The 18,868-nt window shown below is 47.0% G+C and overlaps 1 protein-coding gene across 2 annotated transcripts in view; it reads right to left on the bottom strand.

Moving 5' to 3' along the window:
* Positions 1-18,868, bottom strand: part of PXDN (peroxidasin) — a 151,383-nt gene that overhangs the window by 10,360 nt on the left and 122,155 nt on the right. For both annotated transcript variants that reach the window (XM_084622584.1, XM_084622585.1), the window contains 2 exons: positions 10,943-11,151; positions 840-960 (listed from right to left, as the gene is read on the bottom strand). In XM_084622584.1, the coding sequence (XP_084478710.1) occupies positions 840-960; positions 10,943-11,151 (330 nt within the window). The remainder of the gene's footprint in view (positions 1-839; positions 961-10,942; positions 11,152-18,868) is intronic.

Raw genomic sequence — 18,868 nt, 5'->3', positions numbered from 1 at the left:
TACTGCTGGTTTGAGAATTCCTCTGGAAGGGGACACTTGATATCATAAAACAGGCGACACTGCTTCCTACACCAATTGGAGTAAGGTGTGTGTCAGGGCAGGGAAAGGGCACATCTGGATGGAGAAGAGCCCATCTCTACTCCGCCAGTTCACAGCTAGCATAGGGTCCCCTACAGTACCCATTTTTCATAAACCAGAGCAGACCCTACGCTGATGTAACTTATACTAACACAATCAAGAAGCCATAACCAAAACTCTTCTCTCCCCGATTCCCGCACTGAATGGATCTTGGCATGAGAGAATCTAGCCCATTATTACTGATTTCAATGCTACTGCCCCAATATTTGCCCTGCTCTGGCTTCTAAGCAAGTTCCTAGACATTGAGGTGGGGCAAATATTATCTGTAGCCCCTGCTTGTATCACTTTGGGGACAGCGGAGTGTGGGCATTTTCCAGGCAAACAGATGCTGTTATTGATGGATGCAGTAAGAACCCAAATTTTCTGCTGCTTTTCCTTAACATTTCATGTTTCTTCTGAGGAAAACAGACAAGACTGGGGGTTTAAGTGTTATTGTTTCACATGTTGAAGGTCTTAGAAAAATTAGAGCTGGAAGATAAACCAAAGCAGAAACAGGACCTGAAGTTGGCAACAAACTGTAGCATTCAATTTTGCTTTTCACATTTAGAAGCATCAGAGTGAAAGGCATCAATCCCAGACTGGACTGGAGACTGCAAGAACCTCATGTGCATTTGCAGAAAATATTCCATTTTCCTCCACCTTACACAAAAACAAAACAAAACAAAACACCCCTTTTTCATATCTTAGTACAAAATCCTTACCTCACTGTTTTGGGCATTTTCATTTTCTTTAAGGGCTTGTCCTCCTGAAAGCTATAATCAAGAGAACGTCTTCCCCGGAAGTGATATGAAAATGCATTAAACTGCCCTCTAGTTCTACAGTCTGAAATAAGACAACAAATTATATGTTGGAAATTAAACTATAAATTGATAGTTTTATGACAATAATAATTGTAAATAATTATATATATGTATTTTTTAAAAAAAAACTACAAAATTAAATCCTCTTTCGTCCAATATGGCTTCTTATGGAAGTTTTTCTTTTCTTTTCTTTTAATTAAATCTTGTGATTTTTTAAAAAAATTATTTTTCCTTTAACTATGTTCACCTCTTCCATAAATTATCAGATCTTCACACCTCCTTGTACAATTCAGATCTATATCTGCTTCATGAAGTCTACAATTTTGTTTATAGTGTAGTTATACTCTGAAAAGGTGCTAAACAAAAATGACAGGTTTCAGAGTAACAGCCGTGTTAGTCTGTATTCGCAAAAAGAAAAGGAGTGCCACAAGTACTCCTTTTCTTTAAACAAAAATGGCATTCATCAGATCTTCTTGTATCTATTCAATGACAAGTTTTTAAACTACTTTTTGCTTCTATTGGCTTATCACAGTTAACAGAAATATGAAAAAGCAAGATAGATCCTACAGAATCTCTCTTTATTAAAAAGATTCTGAAATCAGAATTCTGGTTACTAATAATGCAAAAGAAGAACTTTCAAAGCGCAGGTTTGAGTTCCAGCATTGGAAGCTAGAAAATGGAAAAAAATGGTGATTTCCCTTCTCAAAATGACCTCTCTCCAAGTCTGAAATATCTGCAAATACTGGAGGCCGTTCAGATTTGTCCATAAAGCTCCAGAACATAGCATGCCCTTTCTTTTCTGTCTCTAGATAAGACCATGCAAAGTTAAAAGTAAATACTCAATTCCAAACATACATTTCTTAACACTAATCTCTTATTCCACTATGTGAACTGTAGACGTGCCCACCAAAAGAGGCCATTGTAGAAGCACCTAAAGGAAGGAAGTAATCAGATAACTAATTTTACATTGTAGGTCATAACCTCTCTCTCAGTGCGAGATATCTGGGAAGCAATGAGCATCAAAGAAAAAAATAGGAGTGAGAGCTATGTAAGAGAAGAAGAAGAAGATTCCCCTCCTTTCCTTAAAATTAACACAGGTTACTCAGGGACCTACATGTGGTACACCTTCCTGCAGAAGTATGCTTCTGCAAAGGAATGGTGGTCAGTCTCAGAGAGCTTTGTAAAACTGTTGATAGAGAATCAGGTGGCAACTTTATAAATTTCATCTGGACTGGCTAAAGCCCTTTCTGCCCAGGATGCTACTCTGAAATGAATGCAGTGTATTTTGATCCCAACAGATCAATTTGTCTGTGCCTGAATATGCTCCACATTTGAGCTGACTATGTACAGATGATTTGAATATTCACAGACCCAGGCATTTAGGGTGGAAGGAAATAAATAAAGATGATGTTTTCCTGAACTGATCAGTTATATAAAGGTATATTTACACTGCACTTCTCATAACTATCATGTGTCTTTTTCATTGGGTGTTGAGGCTTAGGGGAAAACAAGGAAAGAATATATTTCCCGCTCCAACCCATTCAAAGCACTGCTGCAAGGATCATCTTCCTGGCTCATCGATCCAAACACATCACTTTCTTCTTTGCATCTGGCTCTAAATTCCCTCTAAGCTGCGCGGCCGTGCAGCTGCCTATCAAGCATCGTGCAGGCGCTCAGGGCTGCAGGGGGGAGAGATGCCCCTCCCCTCCAGTCCCCAGCCCAGCCCCGAACGTGCCGTGGCCGGGGCACAGGTGTCCCAGCCCAGCCTTGAACGTGCCAGAGCTGGGGGACAGGCGCCCCTTTCTCTGCCCCAATCCATCCCGACCCAGACCTGCCGTGGGCGGGGGACAGGCATCTCTCCCCTCTCACACAGCCCAGGTGCTACTGTGGGGAGAGGGGGCGGGGAAGGAGAGTGAGAGTCCTCTCTCCCCACCATAGCCCAAGGGAGCCCCACTGCACCTCACACCCCTCATCCCCAGCGGGAGCCCTCACCCCCCCTGCACCCCAACCCTCTTCCCCAGCCCTGAGCCCCTTATCTCCGGTCCCACCCCAGAGCCTGTCCCCCCCAACCAGAACCCTCACCCCCCCGCATCGAGCCCCCTCCCACACTCCAAACCTCTCAGCCCCACCCCCGCCACATGAATTTTGTAATGTGCACCAATATGGATGTGATGTGTCACACATCCATAACATAACAAAATGCACATAACAAAATTCATTCCGCACATGGGTGGGAAAAATTAGAGGGAACACTGATCTGGCTTCCAATTTTTTAATACATCAGACTCAAGCTCCTCGTCTTTGCCTTTTTAGGCCCTTTACCATTTAGCCCACCCCATCTATTGGATCTGTTAGCTCCTTGATTGTCACTCCCCACATTCACTCAGACAACAGAGCCAACATCAATTGCCCACTTGTCCATTTCTCCCTTAAGCATCTTTCTACTTTCATCCATGTTGTCTGCGACACATGAAAAAAATTTCCTGCCAAAACTGGCCACACCAGCCATGCCTACAAATCATTCCCATGCACAGGGAAGGAAAAGGACTTTAGTGGCTGCATTTTGTGTGAACTGAGGGGGGACATGTGTAAGGGAGGCCACAGAGGAAGATGTTACAGTATTTGAGGAGAGAGATGAGGTCCCGAATGAGAGATTGAGCACTAGGGATAGCAAGAAAAGGACAGATCTTGGAGATGTCAAGGTGGAAGAAATGGAATGACCTGAATAAGATGTGGATGATGGTGGTGGCATTAACAGGAGGGAAGATAAGGAGTTCTGTGTTAGTTCTGAACTACGTTCAGTTCAAGACAACACCATGTACAGAGAGATGTCGAGAGATAAACTCAGATGTAGAATTGGATGAAAGGAGACAGGGTAGTGGTGGAGATTAGTAGTGACCTCTGCTATTGATCGCTGAAAATGGAATGTAGGGGATGGAAATTCTGTCCTAGTTTTGGAAGGGAGATATTTGTCCTTGGCTTTATCTTCTCCTCTTTCTCTGGCTGGACTTCAGTGGTGACGATCATTTTTTTCCCAAGACATTCAAAATCTCTAGAGGAAAGAACCTCTCATGCTTCTCCGTCTCTGGGTTATAATCAGAAAGAGAGGTATTCATCTTTGGAGAGGAACAAAATGACAATGGAAGAATATAATAATCTGGAGTGCTTTATGGCTCTCCCTACAATCCCCATGTTATTTGGCCTTTTCAGGTTTTATTTTGACTTATGGGAGCCAAAGAGGATTTTTGGACTTATCTCTGAAGTGTCTTTGATAAGTGAAGACAATCTGGTTTGACAAGTCCCATCTCCTGCAGAGGCACCTCTTGAGGAGTTTTAACTAGCAGCAGAGATGTTGCAATGCAGGGATGCTGAGGCCCCCAATAAGCCACCCAGACTTCCCCTTGTACAGCAGGGATTGGGAGCTGGGAGAAATTATGGCCGCACTTTATTTATGAGATTCCTAAGAGGGTCTTTTCATAGGGAGAGCATTTCTTGCATTCAGTTTGCTCCATTTGGCCTTCTTCCCCATGATGGAGATGGGAAGACATCCCATGTAGGACACAAAACTGGAAATAAAAGCCTCCCTTGGAGGGAGAGGAGAGAACGTGGAAAAGTAATTTTGCTTCACTGCTACCACAAATCAGTTTTAAAAGCTAGGATTGCAATGGAGTAAGCTGGAGCACTAACCCAACACTCTGTTTGCAACACTGGAGACAGAGAATCTAGTAACAGAATGAAAGGGTTATAGTCAAGCCCAGGAGCCAAGTCTGAACTGCTTATGGTTTTTGCAGGATGAGTCACAACCTAAACACCCCTGACTGGGGCAGAGGTCAAAATCTCAAGAACAACTTTTAATTGGAAAACTGAGCAAATCAGCTACGCAAATCATTGAAATGCAATACAATTTTACAAAGTGACTTTTCAGAATTTAGCAGCACTTAAATCTAATACCCAAAGTATAACAGGCACTTATTGCATAGGTTTTGAAGTCGAAGAGCAAGAGCCTCTTGGCTCTTGTTGAATTAAGTATGCTAATGTTGTGCCAATACTCAAAAGGGCAACTAGGATGACCCAAGTCATTATAGGCCAGTTAGCCTTATAACAATCCTGGGCAAAATAATGGAAAAAATGATATGGTATTCAATCAATAAAAAACTGAAGGATGGAAATACAATTAATGACAGTCAAAATGGTTTTATGGAAAACAAGTCTTGTCAAACAAACCTAATTTCATTTCTTGATATGATTACAAGTTTCATTGATACTATATATTTAAAACTTTAAATATTTAAAACTTTTGTATTACATTTGACTTGTTATTGCACAACATTTTCATTAAAATTAGCACTTTTTAATATCAATAAAGCAAATGTTAAATGGATTAAGAACTGGTTGAATGACACATCTGAAAGTGTAGTTGTCTATGGGGAATCATCACCAAATAAAGGTGTTTCTAGTGAAGTTCCACAAGCTTCAAAACTAGGCCAGCATTTTTATCAATGACCTGGAAGTAAACATGAAATCACTGCTGATATAATTTGCAAACGACACATCAATTGTAGAAGTGGTAAATAATAACGAGGCAAGAGCAGTCATACAGAGTGATCTGGATTGCTTAAGAAAGTGGGCCCATTCAACCAAAATCCTTTTAATACAGCCAAATGGAAGGTCAAACATCGAGGAACAAAGAATGATCACTCTGCCTACAGAACGGGGGACTATTTCCTGGGAAGTAGTGACTCTGAAAAAAGATTTAGGGTGCATAGTTGACGAGCAACTCAGCATGAGCTCCCAGAGCAATGCTATGGCAAATGGGATTGCTAATGGAATCCTTGGATGTCTATAGAAGAGGAGTTCCAAAGTAGGAGTAAGGAGATCATTTTACCTCCGTGTACAGCATTTGTGAGACAGATACTAGAATACTGCACACAGTTTTGATGTTCACATTTTAAAAGGATGCTGAAAAATTGGAGGAGGTGAAGAGAAAAGTTAAAATCTGACTTGAGGGCTGAAGAAAATGCCTTACAGTGAGTCACTTAAAGAAAACAATCTGTTTAAGCTTATCCAAAAAGGTGATTAAGATGTGACGATTACAGTATATAAGTACCTTCTTGGGGAGAAAATACCAGGTACCAAAGGTCACTTAAATCTAGCAGAGAAAGGCAAAACAAGAACAAATAGCTAGAAGTTAAAGCCAAATAAATTCAGATTAGAAATAAGGCACACATTTTAACAGTGAGAGTGACAGCCACTGGAACTAACTACCAAGGGAAGTGGTGGAATCTCCATGTCTTGTTTCTGGAAGATATGCTTGATTCAAACACGTTATTGGGCACAATACAGGGGTAACTGGATGAAATTTTATAAACTGGAGGACAGACTAGATAATCTAATGGCCCCTTCTGGCCTAAAAACCTATAATCTACATGCTTAAAATAAAGCATGTACTTTAATTCCATTGATTTTAATGGGATTTAAGCACGTTTTATTGTTTACCTGAATAAGGATGCCTTCCTGAATCAGTCTTAGAAAGGATAAAAATGTACAAGAGAGAAATCTCTTATGCTTCTGGGCACATGCCAATCACTAACTGGTAAGAATTAGGAAGACACGTCTCCTCTGGACAAGTTATTCTAATATGGGGTTTCTTGAACCTTTCTATGAAAGAACAGGTATTGAGCCACTGTAGAGATAGGATACCACATCAGATACCCCTATTTTCTGATTTAGATAAGATTTCGGAAAGAAATTTAGAAACTTAGAAAATTATACTGATGAATGCTACATACCCTAGGCAACTGCGGTGAAATCCTGGCTCCAAAGAAGTAAATAGTCATTTTGCCATTGACCTCAATTTGTCATGTTTTCATGCCTAATGTTCTGTCATCTTCTTATACAGTATCTGAGGGTATGTCAAAACAGCAATGCAACCTAGGGACCCTATTCATGGGTTTAAGAGTCTACACTGAATTTTAACCCTAGGTTAAGGATTTTCTGACCTGTGCTCGAATCTAGGGCTCTGGAGTCCACACTGCAGTGCACAGACCCGAGTCAAAGTAACCCCATCTCAATGTCTAACATCCCTGCCTGCCAATGTCAACACTCTAGCCCTACAAATGTGTTGCACCGTGGGAAAACTCTATTGCCCATCTTGTTTCCTAACTGTGACGATGCTATCGATGGGTCTCAGGTGTCCATAAGGAGCACATGAGTACATAAACTGAATAATTAGTTCCTTTGGGTGGCTGTCTCAGTAGAATCACTGCAGTTTGAAGCGGCTTTGCACTGAACTAAATGAAAATTGGGCTTTCCCCCTCTAGGCTGAGTCACACTGGCAAGAAAATGCACATGTGCACCTGTTCTGAGGATAACTGGGACATCAGTCTCCAAGGCTACCAAACTATTTAAATGAAACTTTTCTGTTCTTAATTTTTAAAATGGTGTGGTTCAAGATATTTTTGCTTGGTTGTTTTTTTATTTATTTGTCTATTTTGAAGTTTGACATAAAAATGTCAGTTTTGGGAAAAAACACACACATGCCCCAGCCTGGCTGCTGCCAGTTGTGGAGCAGTGAAATGCATCCCCAGGGTTTGGGGTGCAGTATGCTCCAGCACAGCCCAGGGCTATTCCTTGACTTTAGCAAAGCTTTTGACACGGTCTCCCACAGTATTCTTGCCAGCAAGTTAAAGAAGTATGGGCTGGATGAATGGACTATAAGGGTGGGTAGAAAGCTGGCTAGATTGTCGAGCTCAACGGGTAGTGATCAATGGTTCCATGTCTAGTTGGCAGCCGGTATCAAGTGGAGTGCCCCAAGGGTTGGTCCCGGGTCCGGTTTTGTTCAAAATCTTTATTAATGATCTGGAGGATGCTGTGGATTGCACCCTCAGCAAGTTTGCAGATGACACTAAACTGGGAGGAGTGGTAGATATGCTGGAGGGTAGGGATAGGTTACAGAGGGACCTAGACAAATTAGAGGATTGGGCTAAATGAAATCTGATGAGGGTCAACAAGGACAAGTGCAGAGTCCTACACTTAGGAAGGACGGATCCCATGCACTGCTACAGACTAGGGACCGAGTGGCTAGGCAGCAGTTCTACAAAAAAGGACCTAAGGGTTACAGTGGACGAGAAGCTGGATATGAGTCAAGAGTGTGCCCTTGTTGCCAAGAAAGCTAACGGCATTTTGGGCTGTATAAGTAGGAGCACTGCCAGCAGATCGAGGGATGTGATCATTCCCCTCTATTCGGCATTGGTGTGGCCTCATCTGGAGTACTGTTTCCAGTTTGGAGCCCCACACTGCAAGAAGGATGTGGAAAAATTGGAAAGAGTCCAGCGGAGGGCAACAAAAATGATTAGGGGGCTGGAACACATGACTTATGAGGAGAGGCTGAGGGAACTGGGATTGTTTAGTCTGCGGAAGAGAAGAATGAGGGGGGATTTGATAGCTGCTTTCAACGACCTGAAAGGGGGTTCCAAAGAGGATGGAGCTAGACTGTTCTAGTGGTACCAGATGATAGAACAAGGAGTAATGGTCTCAAGTTGCAGTGGGGGAGGTTTAGGTTGGATATTAGGAAAAACTTTTTCATTAGGAGGGTGGTGAAGCACTGGAATGGGTTACCTAGGGAGGTGGTGGAATCTCCTTCCTTAGAAGTTTTTAAGGTCAGGCTTGACAAAGCCCTGACTGGGATGATTTATTTGGGGATTAGGTCCTGCTTTGAGCAGCGGGTTGGACTAGATGACCTCCTGAGGTCCCTTCCAACCCTGATATTCTATGATTCTATGATCCCTTATCCCTGCCCCCTGGGAGGCAGGGATAAAGGACACCCGGGGGCTGTGGGTAAGTTTTGGGGCTGGATCCCACTCACGGCCCTCATAGTGCACACTGTCCAGGCGGCCCTGCATGCACGCACACACACACACACACACCCAGGAAGGGCGGGGGGCGCGGGGGGAGCAAGGGACAAAGTGTGGAGCAGGACCAAGAGGAGCCCTGCAAGGATGGCGAGCAGCAGAGCTCCCAGGTCAGCACGGCCGGGGAAGGGATGATCCCCAACATCCTGGCATCCAGGAGCTGCCTCCCACCTGTCAGCTGCTCTGGGCAAGCTCTGTACAGCAGCTAGGAACAGCTGGAGTCACTACCACAGGAGGCTGTGGGGAGGTTTGGAGCTGGCTCCCACTCGCCCCCTTGATAGTACATGCTTCCCGGGTGCCCTTGCACATGCAGCCCCAGGGGTTGGGGGTGGGGGTTAGAGAGCAGAGCAGGGACCGGGGAATTGCCCTGGAGGAGGCATGGCTGGGGAGCTGGGAGTCATCCTCCCCAAGCCGTGCTGAGCCAGGAGCTTTGCTTCTTTCTCTACTCACAGGGCATCTGCTTAGTCCCTGATCTGCTCTCTGCCCCTGCTCTCACCTGGATAGCATACACCAAAATCTGGCTATGCTCTTGTAACTAGAAATCAGCTCTCTTTGCAAAAAGCTTCTTCTGAATGGTCTCCATGGAAAACCCTGCAGGCTTCCTGACAGCAATGCTCACAGACCAGTGTTCAGAAGACAATGGCTTAATGCTGATCTGAGCTGCTGCCTTTGCAAAGGGAAGTGTGGCTTCTGTTTGCAATAGAGTGCAACAGATTGCACCACAGATTGTCAGCATAGAGAAGACTAAGAAAATTGTCCCAAGGAACTCTGGGATACATCTGGATGACTTCCAGGCCTCGAGTCAACAAGCTGGGGCCATGTGCACACAGGAAAGCAATAGGGCTCAGACCCTAGGTCCCAGTTTAACACAGGCTCAGACCTTCCAGCCCTGTAGGGTCCTGGAACCCTAGGTTTGAGTCGTAGGTTAACACAATTGGCATGTGGACACAAGGCGTGAGTCCAGGCTCGAGTCTGGACTTACACTGCTGTGTAGACATACCCTAAGCATTCTACCAGTATTAATACTTTTATCTTTACAATACTCTTTTGAGGTAAGAAAGGATCATCATCACCATTTTACAGGTGCAGAGCTGAGGTACAGAAAGAATAAGCTACTTTCCCAATGTCACACAGGAAGGATGTGGCAGAGCCATGAATTGATACCATTTCTCCTTAGTCTTAGTCGACTACTTGAAACATAAGGTAATTGTTCCTCTGTTAAGATACCGAAAAATGCCTCAGAGGTAGCTTTCTTGGAAAATATGAAGTTGAACTTGGGGAGCTCATTGCTCAAACAGTTCACCCTGCAGAAAAGTTAGGTCCTGGGGCCTGTGATAATCTCAAGCAGCAGGTTAGAATGTCAAGGAAGTAGAAAGAAAATACTGGGTGTTTCATTTAAACTCTAATTATTTTATAATGATAAATCAGTAATTCTGCTGTATGATTAGTTAAATAAGCTTTAGAGGTAATCTGGTTTTGTTATTATAGAACAGTTTTGCATTAAAAAAAAAAAAATCCTGGTTTGTTCAAGCAATCTAAGAGGTAACAGGTTTTGGTAACTAAGTGTCTGCTCCTCTGCCCTCCATGTGGAAAAGCATTTTGCACTGAACAAAACAGGAAGGATAACAAAAACAGATGCTTCCTACTTACACAGCTATAACAATTAAATACATGGATGACTAAGTACCTATAAATTTAAGTACAGTGAGCAAAACATTGATTCTTACAGTCTAAATTTTAATCAAACAATGGAATTTACTAGAATTTTTAAGGTCATTTAGAAAAAATAGTAAGCTTTCAATGTTTTTTATAAGTAAACTGCTAATACAACAGAGCCAAAGCCTTAGCTATACAGTAGCTACATCAATCTCCTGACCAGATTCCTTCACCGCCTATTACTTCTGTGGGAAGTGGAATATTACTTCTGCACACTCCAAGTATAGTTTTGTAAGCACATTATCCATCTTCCTAGTTCAGATTGAGTTAGAGTTGAATAGTAACTAAAAATCTCGTAAAATTTCTTCAAAGCAGGCCATTAAAAAAACATAACCAGAAACATAGGATGCACTCCCAATACTCTCCCTGGATACAGACCTTCACAGCAATCTTGCCACATCCTGAGATCCAGTTTAGGAATTTCTTCACAGCTACCATAACCATGTGGGAACTCGGCCACCTTAAAGACATCACGTTGCACTCTGGTTATATTGTCAGCGTTGTCGCACAAAATTCTGGCAAGAGATGTTTGCTTGATCTGAGTCAGCTGAGGTGGACTAAATACACCAGGATTCTCATACCATAACCTGTAGTCTCACAGAAAGAAAAGTTAAGTTCTTAGACAGTTAAGACAATGGTAAATAAAATAAAATAAAATAAAATAAAATAAAATAAAATAGACAGACATACAGATAGTTTGTACTTTACTAGAGATCTTGGGATATTATAATCAACACAAAATAGTATTCTTTGAAAAACAGATCGTAGGAAAAATACAGTTCCTGAAAGCAGATGACTTTATACTCTGTCTTCATGTTCCTTTCTAACTAGCCATGAGGCCTCTGTTCACAAATCTTCCTAGGTGAACAAATTTTTTTGGTAGAAGAGACAAAGCAGCCAGAGCATACTTGCAAATTAACATGGATTTACAGTTGCTTTGCACAAAGACACCAAAGCTTACATGCCAATTTCCCTTTCCCTCCTATTATGCGCATGCTCAAATTCGTACCCTCTCGAGGCATCCGAACATTCCTGTGCACACACATTCCAATTTCCTCCTCCCTCCTGTTTCCCATTTTCTCCTGCACATACATACCCCTAGAACAGAGGTGGGCAAACTACGGCCCACGGGCCACATCCGGCTGTGGGACCCTCCTGCCCGGCCCCTGAGATCCTGGCCTGGGAGGCTAGTCCCCGCTCCCCGACAGCCTCAGCGCCGAAATGCTCTGGGCGGCCGGGCAGCGCAGTTGCAGAGCCGCGGCCTGACCCGGTCCTCTGGGCAGCGCGGCTGTAGCCACTGCCAGCCACTGGTGCTCCGGGCAGCATGGTGAGGGGGCAGGGGGGGTTGGATAGAGGGCAGGGGCGGGGTATGGATGGGGTTGGGGCGGTCAGAGGGTGGGGAACAGGGGAGTTGGATGGGGCATGGATCCCAGGGGGCAAGTCACGAATGAGAGGGGGGGTTGGATGGGTGGCAGGGGGCAGTCAGGGGTGAGCGGTTCGGGGGTGGTCAGGGGACAGGGAGCAGGGGGTGGTGGATGGGGTAGGAATCCTGGGGGGGGGGGCGTCAGGGGATGGGGGGCAGGAGTCCCGGAGGAGCCATGAGGGAGTGAGAAGTGGGGGGTGCGGGGGGGGGGGGGAGAGGACAGATAGGGGCAGGGGCCGGGCCATGCCTGGCTGTTTGGGGAGACACAGCCTCCCCTTACCAGCCCTCCATACAATTTTGGAAACCCGATGTGGCCCTCAGGCCAAAAAGTTTGCCTGCCCCTGCCCTAGAATATCTGTCTTTCCTGCAGTCTATGGAGTAGAACTGGTGCACCAGTAGTTTGTGAAAAGAAATAGAATCTTAGAATATCAGGGTTGGAAGGGACCTCAGGAGGTCATCTAGTCCAAACCCCTGCTCAAAGCAGGACAAATCCCCAATTTTTGCCCCAGATCCCTAAATGGCCCCCTCAAGGATTTAACTCACAACCCTGGGTTTAGCAGGCCAATGCTCAAACCACTCAGCTATCCCTTTGTTCTTTGAGATGTGTTGCTCATGTCCATTCCATATTAGGTATGTGTGCTCACCACATGTACTTGTGCCGGGCATTTTTCCTTCAGTGGTATCTGTAGGAGACTGGCTCTGCCACCCTCTGGAGCGGTATATAAGGGGTGGGGGGTGCCACCGGCTCCCCACACCGTCAGTTCCTTCTTGCCGGAAACTCTGACAGTGGGGAAAGAGGGCAGGTCCTGGAATGGACCTGAGCAACACATCTCAAAGAACACCAGTTACAGAAAAGGTCACTGTCTTCTCTTCGAGTACTTGCTCATGTCCATTCCATATTAGGTGACTCCCAAGCAGTGCCAGCAGAGGTGGGTAGAAGTTCACAGATGTGTAGATTGCAACACAGCTCTGCCAAACCCAGCGTTGTCTCTGGCATGCTGAGTGATGGTATAATGTGCTGTGAATGTGTGAAGATCACGTTGCGGCTCTGCAAATGTCCTGGATGGGAACGTGTGCCAGGAAGGCCGCCGAGGACGCCTGAGCTCTAGTGGAGTGGGCCCTCACAATCGGTGGCAGCGAGACCTGTGACAGCTTGTAATAGGTCCAGATGCAGGAAGTGGTCCAGGTGGAAATCCTCTGCGATGACACCGGAAGGCCCTTCATCCTGTCCGCTGTCGCGATGAAGAGCTGGGTCAACCTGCGGAAGGGCTTGGTACGCTCCAGGTGAAATGCCAGGGCACATCTGACGTCCAGGGTGTGCAGCCTCATTTCCTCCACAGTAGTGTATGGCTTGGGACAAAGCACTGGGAGGAAGATGTCCTGGTTGACATGGAAGGAAGACACCACCTTCAGCAGAAAGGCTGGATAGGGTCGCAGTTGAACTTTGTCCCTGTAGAACACCGTATACAGTGGCTCCGATGTCAGGGCTTTAGGCTCCGACACCCATCTTGTGGATGTTATCGCCACAAGGAATGCGACCTTCCATGACAGGTGGGAGAGGGAGCAGGAGCCCATAGGCTCAAAGGGTGGGCCCATGAGCCTAGAAAGAACCAAGTTAAGGTCCCACTGTGGAACAGGAGGCCGGGCCGGTGGGAAGAGTCTCTCGAAGCCTCTCAGGAAACAGACCGACATGTCATGTGAAAACACTGCCTGACCTTAGATTGGCGGGTGAAAAGCAGAGATAGCCACAAGGTGTACTCTGATAGAAGAGAGGGATTCTTAAGATGGAGCAGATAATCTAAGATAGATTGTAAGGAGGAGTGGGTTGGAGAGATGATGTGCTCAGACGCCCAGTGGGAGAACCTCGTCCATTTGGCCAGGTAGATTGCTCTAATGGAAGGCTTTCTGCTTTCTAAGAATTTGCTGGACCTCGTTAGAGCAGGCCCGCTCCTCCAAATTAAGCCACGCAGTATCCACTCCATGAGGTGGAGGGGAGCAAGATTGGGATGTAGAAGACGCCCATGATCTTGCAAGAGCAGATCTGGTAGGTTGGGAAGGGGCCAGGGAGCGGCCACCATTAGGTCCATCAGCATGCCGAAACAATGTTGGCGCAGCCATGCCGGGGTGACCATGATGACTTGGCTCTTGTCTCTCTTGACCTTTGACAGGATTCTGCTGACGAGTGGGATCGGTGGAAAGGCATAAATCAGAGCCCCTGACCACAAAAGGAGGAAGGTGTTGGAGAAGGAGTCTTTGCCCAGGCCTTCTAGGGAACAGAAGCAAAGACATTTCCTGTTGTGTCTGGTGGCAAACAGGTCCACTTGGGAAGTTCCCCACCTCTGAAAGAGGGACTGGGCTACCTCTGGATGGAGCGACCACTCATGGTGAGAGGAAAAGGATCTGCTGAGGCCATCTGCCAGTGTGTTCCTGATGCCGGGGAGGTGACAGGTCTCCAGTTGGGTCGCGTGGTCGATGCAGAAATCCCACAGTCGGAGTGCCTCTTGGCAGAAGGCCAATGAGCGTGCTCCCCCTTGCCTGTTGATGTAAAACATCGAAGCCATATTATCTGTGAACACTCTCACCACCTTGTCTGCCAGGTGTGGTAGAAAGACTCCGCAGGCCAAGCGTACTGCTCTGAGCTCCTTGACATTTATGTGCAACGTCATCTCCTCTGGGGACCACATGCCCTGGGTCTGGAGGCCACTGAGATGAGCTCCCCAGACGAGGTCTGAGGTGTCCAATATCAACTCGATCGAGTGACAAGAGCTGTCGAATGGAATTTGTTCCAGGACTGCCCTGGGGTTGGTCCACCAGTGTAGCAAGGTAAGTATTGTAGGTGGGATGATAACTACCTTTTCCAAGTGATCTCTGGACTGTAATAGACTGTCAGCAGCCACTGCTGTAAGGGCCGCATCATAAGCCTAGCATGGTGGACGACATACGTACATGCTGCCATGTGTCCCAGCAGGCACAAGCAAACCCCTGGGCATGGTCGGGGGAACACGGAAACTCACACGATGAGGTCCACTATCGTCTGAAACCTCCCCTGCAGTAGAAACACTCTGGCACAGGTGGAGTCGAGCACTGCTCCGATGAACTCTATCCTCTGCACCGGAACTAATGTTGACTTTTTGTTGTTTACCAGCAGGCCCTGGGATTTGGTATGTGGCCTGCAGAATCACAACATGCCTCTGAACTTGGGAGCTGGAGCAGCCTTTGACGAGCCAGTTGTCAAGGTACAGGTAGATCTGGATACCTTGACATTTGAGGTAAGTGGTTACTACCGACATGCATTTGGTGAACACCCTCAGTGCTGTCACAACTGTAGGACTGCGGACTGATAGTGGTCAGTTCACACTGTGAAACGTAGGAAGCATCTGTGACCTTGAAAGATCACTATGTGGAAATATGCATCCTTCAAATCGAGGGTGGCATACCAGTCTCCCGGATTCAGGGAGGGGATGATGGAGGCCAGGAAGACCATGCGGAACTTCAGCTTCTTCAGGTATTGGTTGAGGTCTCACAGGTCCAGGATGGGCTGTAGACCACCCTGGGCCTTTGGGATTAAAAAGTACCAGGAATAGAACCTCTTGTTCCTGTACTCGCGGGAACCTTTTCCACCGCACGCAGCTGCAGCAACCCTTCTACCTCCTGTGCATGAAGACTCTCGTGAGAAGGGTCCCTGAAGAGGGACATGAAGGGGTGTAGAAAGAAACTGGAGGGCATAATCCTGTGCCACAGTATTGAGGACCCAGAGGTCCGAAGTTATAGTGGTCCATATGGGGAGGAAAAATGAAAGGTGGTTGGAAAACAGCGCGAAAGACAGATCCGGGGTATAGTCTGGGGGAGGTCACCCTCGAGTGCACTCTCAAAACACTCGCTTGCCCCCCTGCTTGTTGTGGGTCGAGCCTCATTGGGCAGAGGGTGGAGGTGGATGGCTCGGACGGCGCTTGTAGCCCCTATTCTTCTTATGGGGTGGCTCCGGATGGGGTTGGCTCCCTTGATCCTGAGATGGCTGAGGTCTGAACCACATATGGGCTGGACCAGGGATGTACAGCCCTAGAGTTTTCAGGGTAGTGTGGGAGTCTTTCAGTCCGTGCAGTTTACTATCCGTCTGGCTCTGCAAACAGGGCCTGGCCATCGAAGGGGAGGTCCTGCATCCACTGCTGAGCCTCAGTCGACAGACTCGAGAGGAGCAGCCAGGATGCCCTCCGCATGGAAATGGCCAATGCCATGGTGAGAGCCATGGAGTCTTCCACGTCCAAAGCTGCTTGGAGGACCGCTCTGGCCACAGCCGTGCCTTCTTCGAGGATTGCCTGGAACTCCTTCCTGGACCCATGGGGCAGCAAGACCTCAAATTTGGCCATGGTCTGCCACATGTTATAGTCGTAGAGGTCAAGGAGGGCTTGGTGGTTGGCCACTCTCAACTGAAGGCTGGAGGACGAATATTTTTTTTGCCCAAACAGATCCAGTCTCTTCGAGTCTTTATTCTTGGGTGTAGCCCTGGTTGACCCTGCCTTTCTCTCTGGTTAACAGCCTCTTCTACAAGGGAGTTTAGGGCCGGATGAGTAGAGAGATACTCATAGCCTTTAGCTGGCACAAAGTATTTGAGCTTAGCCCTTTTTGAAATAGTTAGCAGGGAGGAGGGGGTTTGCCACAGGGCATTAATTATTTTCAATACCCCCCTCATGTAGGGGTAAAGCCATCCTGGCGGGCACTGTGGAACAAAGGATGTTGAACAGTGAGTCCGACGGCTCCTCGAGTTCCTCTGCTTGGAACCCCAGGTTAGAGGCTACCTGTCCGATCAAGACGGGTCCCTCACACGGGCCCTCGGGATTTTCGGCATTCCGTGGATTTGCGTCGGTAGACTGGTAATCTACACCTCACGCTGCTCAACTGGTACCAGGACCTAGAGTGGGACTGGGAGCCAGAGTGGGCTGGCCGTCAGGGGGATCTCCCTGACCGTTGGGATTTGCATCTCGGCGACAGGTGCTGGCAGGCGGGTGACCAGTGGCTCCATTCAACCAATCAGTCACGTGATCAGTGCCGAGGCATTGGAGACACAAGGGGTCGGTCTTGATGTTCATGCAGTCCGCAGGTCTGCATCAGGTTACCAGTGAGCCGCACCTCGAATCCGGCTGTCTGTGTCCAGGGTCCGGAGACCGAAGAGGGATTCTCTGAGGCTGCCTCCTTACGTCCGAGGCATGACGGCTCCTTGTGGGTGAGCACTGGCTGGACGTCCCCTGTGATGGGGAGCGGTGCTGCTGAGTCAGGGACACATGGAATGGTCCCAAGGTGGGTTTATCCCTGGACTTGGGTACCGCCAGGGCCGGTGTGGGAGGCACCGATAGTGTCAGGATCTCCTGCGTTGCCTCCAGGGCCTTGGGAGTCGACAGGACTTCTAGCTGATGGAGGCCCTCGTCACTGTCTGGTGTGGTGGGCATAGTACAGGAGGGGCTAGACCGTTCGACTTCAGCTGGGGCCTGACTCCCTGACAGAGGTGTTGAGCCGTCCAGCATGGGTCTTGGCTCTTCTCCGGCCCTCTCCTTTCCCTTACCGAAGTGGGAGATCTTCCCCTCGCGGTCCTCTTGGGCTTCTTGGCCAGGGCCGGGAAGGGGACTGGTGCCGGCTCATAGATGGCGCAGGTGGGGTGCTCTGCATAGAAGCTGTGGTGCTCGCGGCTGAATCGGGCCTCTACTCCAGTGCCGGTGTCAGGGCCAACACTATCAAGAATGCCCTGAGATGGATGTCTCTCTCCTTTTTTGTTCAGGGTTTGAATGCTTTACAAATGTGACACTTATCGCTTATGTGTCCTTCGCCTAGATACCTTAAACAACTAATGTGAGGGTCACTGATGGGCCTACACTGCTTACAACAATCGCATGGCTTACAGCCAGGGGACTGGGGCATGCCCCGTCCCTTGGCTGAGTCCCGTCCGGGACCAACTAACTAGAACTAACACTGAGGGTAACTCTAACTACATACAACTATTTGGCATGGAAAAAAAAAGTTTGTGAGACACACTGAATGAAGTGAAAAGCTAGCTGAAGTAGCAGACGTTCCAACACCGTCAATGGCGGTAGGAAGGAGCTGAGGGTGGGGGGAGCTGGAGGCACCCCTTATACCGCGGTATGTGTGTGTCGCTCCAGAGGGCACCAGAGCCCGTCCCCTATGGATACCACCTAATATGGAATGGAATGAGCAAGCACTCCTATGTTCCTACCTAACATAGTGACAATGGAACATCTCCTGACTTAACTGACAGAATGGACAGAAATGTTGTTGGCCCACACAGTGTGTCAAGGCTATGGATGAAGTAAAGAAGCCCATAACATCTGAAAAAGTGCTTACATACGGCAATACATCTTTACCTATAAACTTGGCTTGTGATTATTTCCCATATAGAACAAGAGCAGTAATTTCACACGTATTGGAAGCTCATACTGAAAGGCCTATTGTCTTTGCTTCTAGATCTCTGACCTCAGTAGAACATAATTATGCCCAAATTGATAGAAAAATAATGAATCATAGAATCATAGAATATCAGGGTTGGAAGGGACCTCAGGAGGTCATCTAGTCCAACCCCCTGCTCAAAAGCAGGACCCATACCCAATTAAATCATCCCAGCCAGGGCTTTGTCAAGCCTGACCTTAAAAACTTCTAAGGAAGGAGATTCCACCACCTCCCTAAGCAACGCATTCCAGTGTTTCACCACCCTCCTAGTGAAAAAGTTTTTCCTAATATCCAACCTGAACCTCCCCCACTGCAACTTGAGACCATTACTCCTTGTCCTGTCCTCTTCCACCACTGAGAATAGTCTAGAACCATCCTCTCTGGAACTACCTCTCAGGTAGTTGAAAGCAGCTATCAAATCCCCCCTC

Source organism: Lepidochelys olivacea (assembly GCF_965140295.1).
Source record: "Lepidochelys olivacea isolate rLepOli2 genome assembly, chromosome: 3".
In the NCBI taxonomy this organism is placed as follows: Eukaryota; Metazoa; Chordata; order Testudines; family Cheloniidae; genus Lepidochelys; species Lepidochelys olivacea.
The sequence above is the reverse complement of the archived record's forward strand: the minus strand, read 5'-3'. Positions and strand labels throughout refer to the sequence as shown.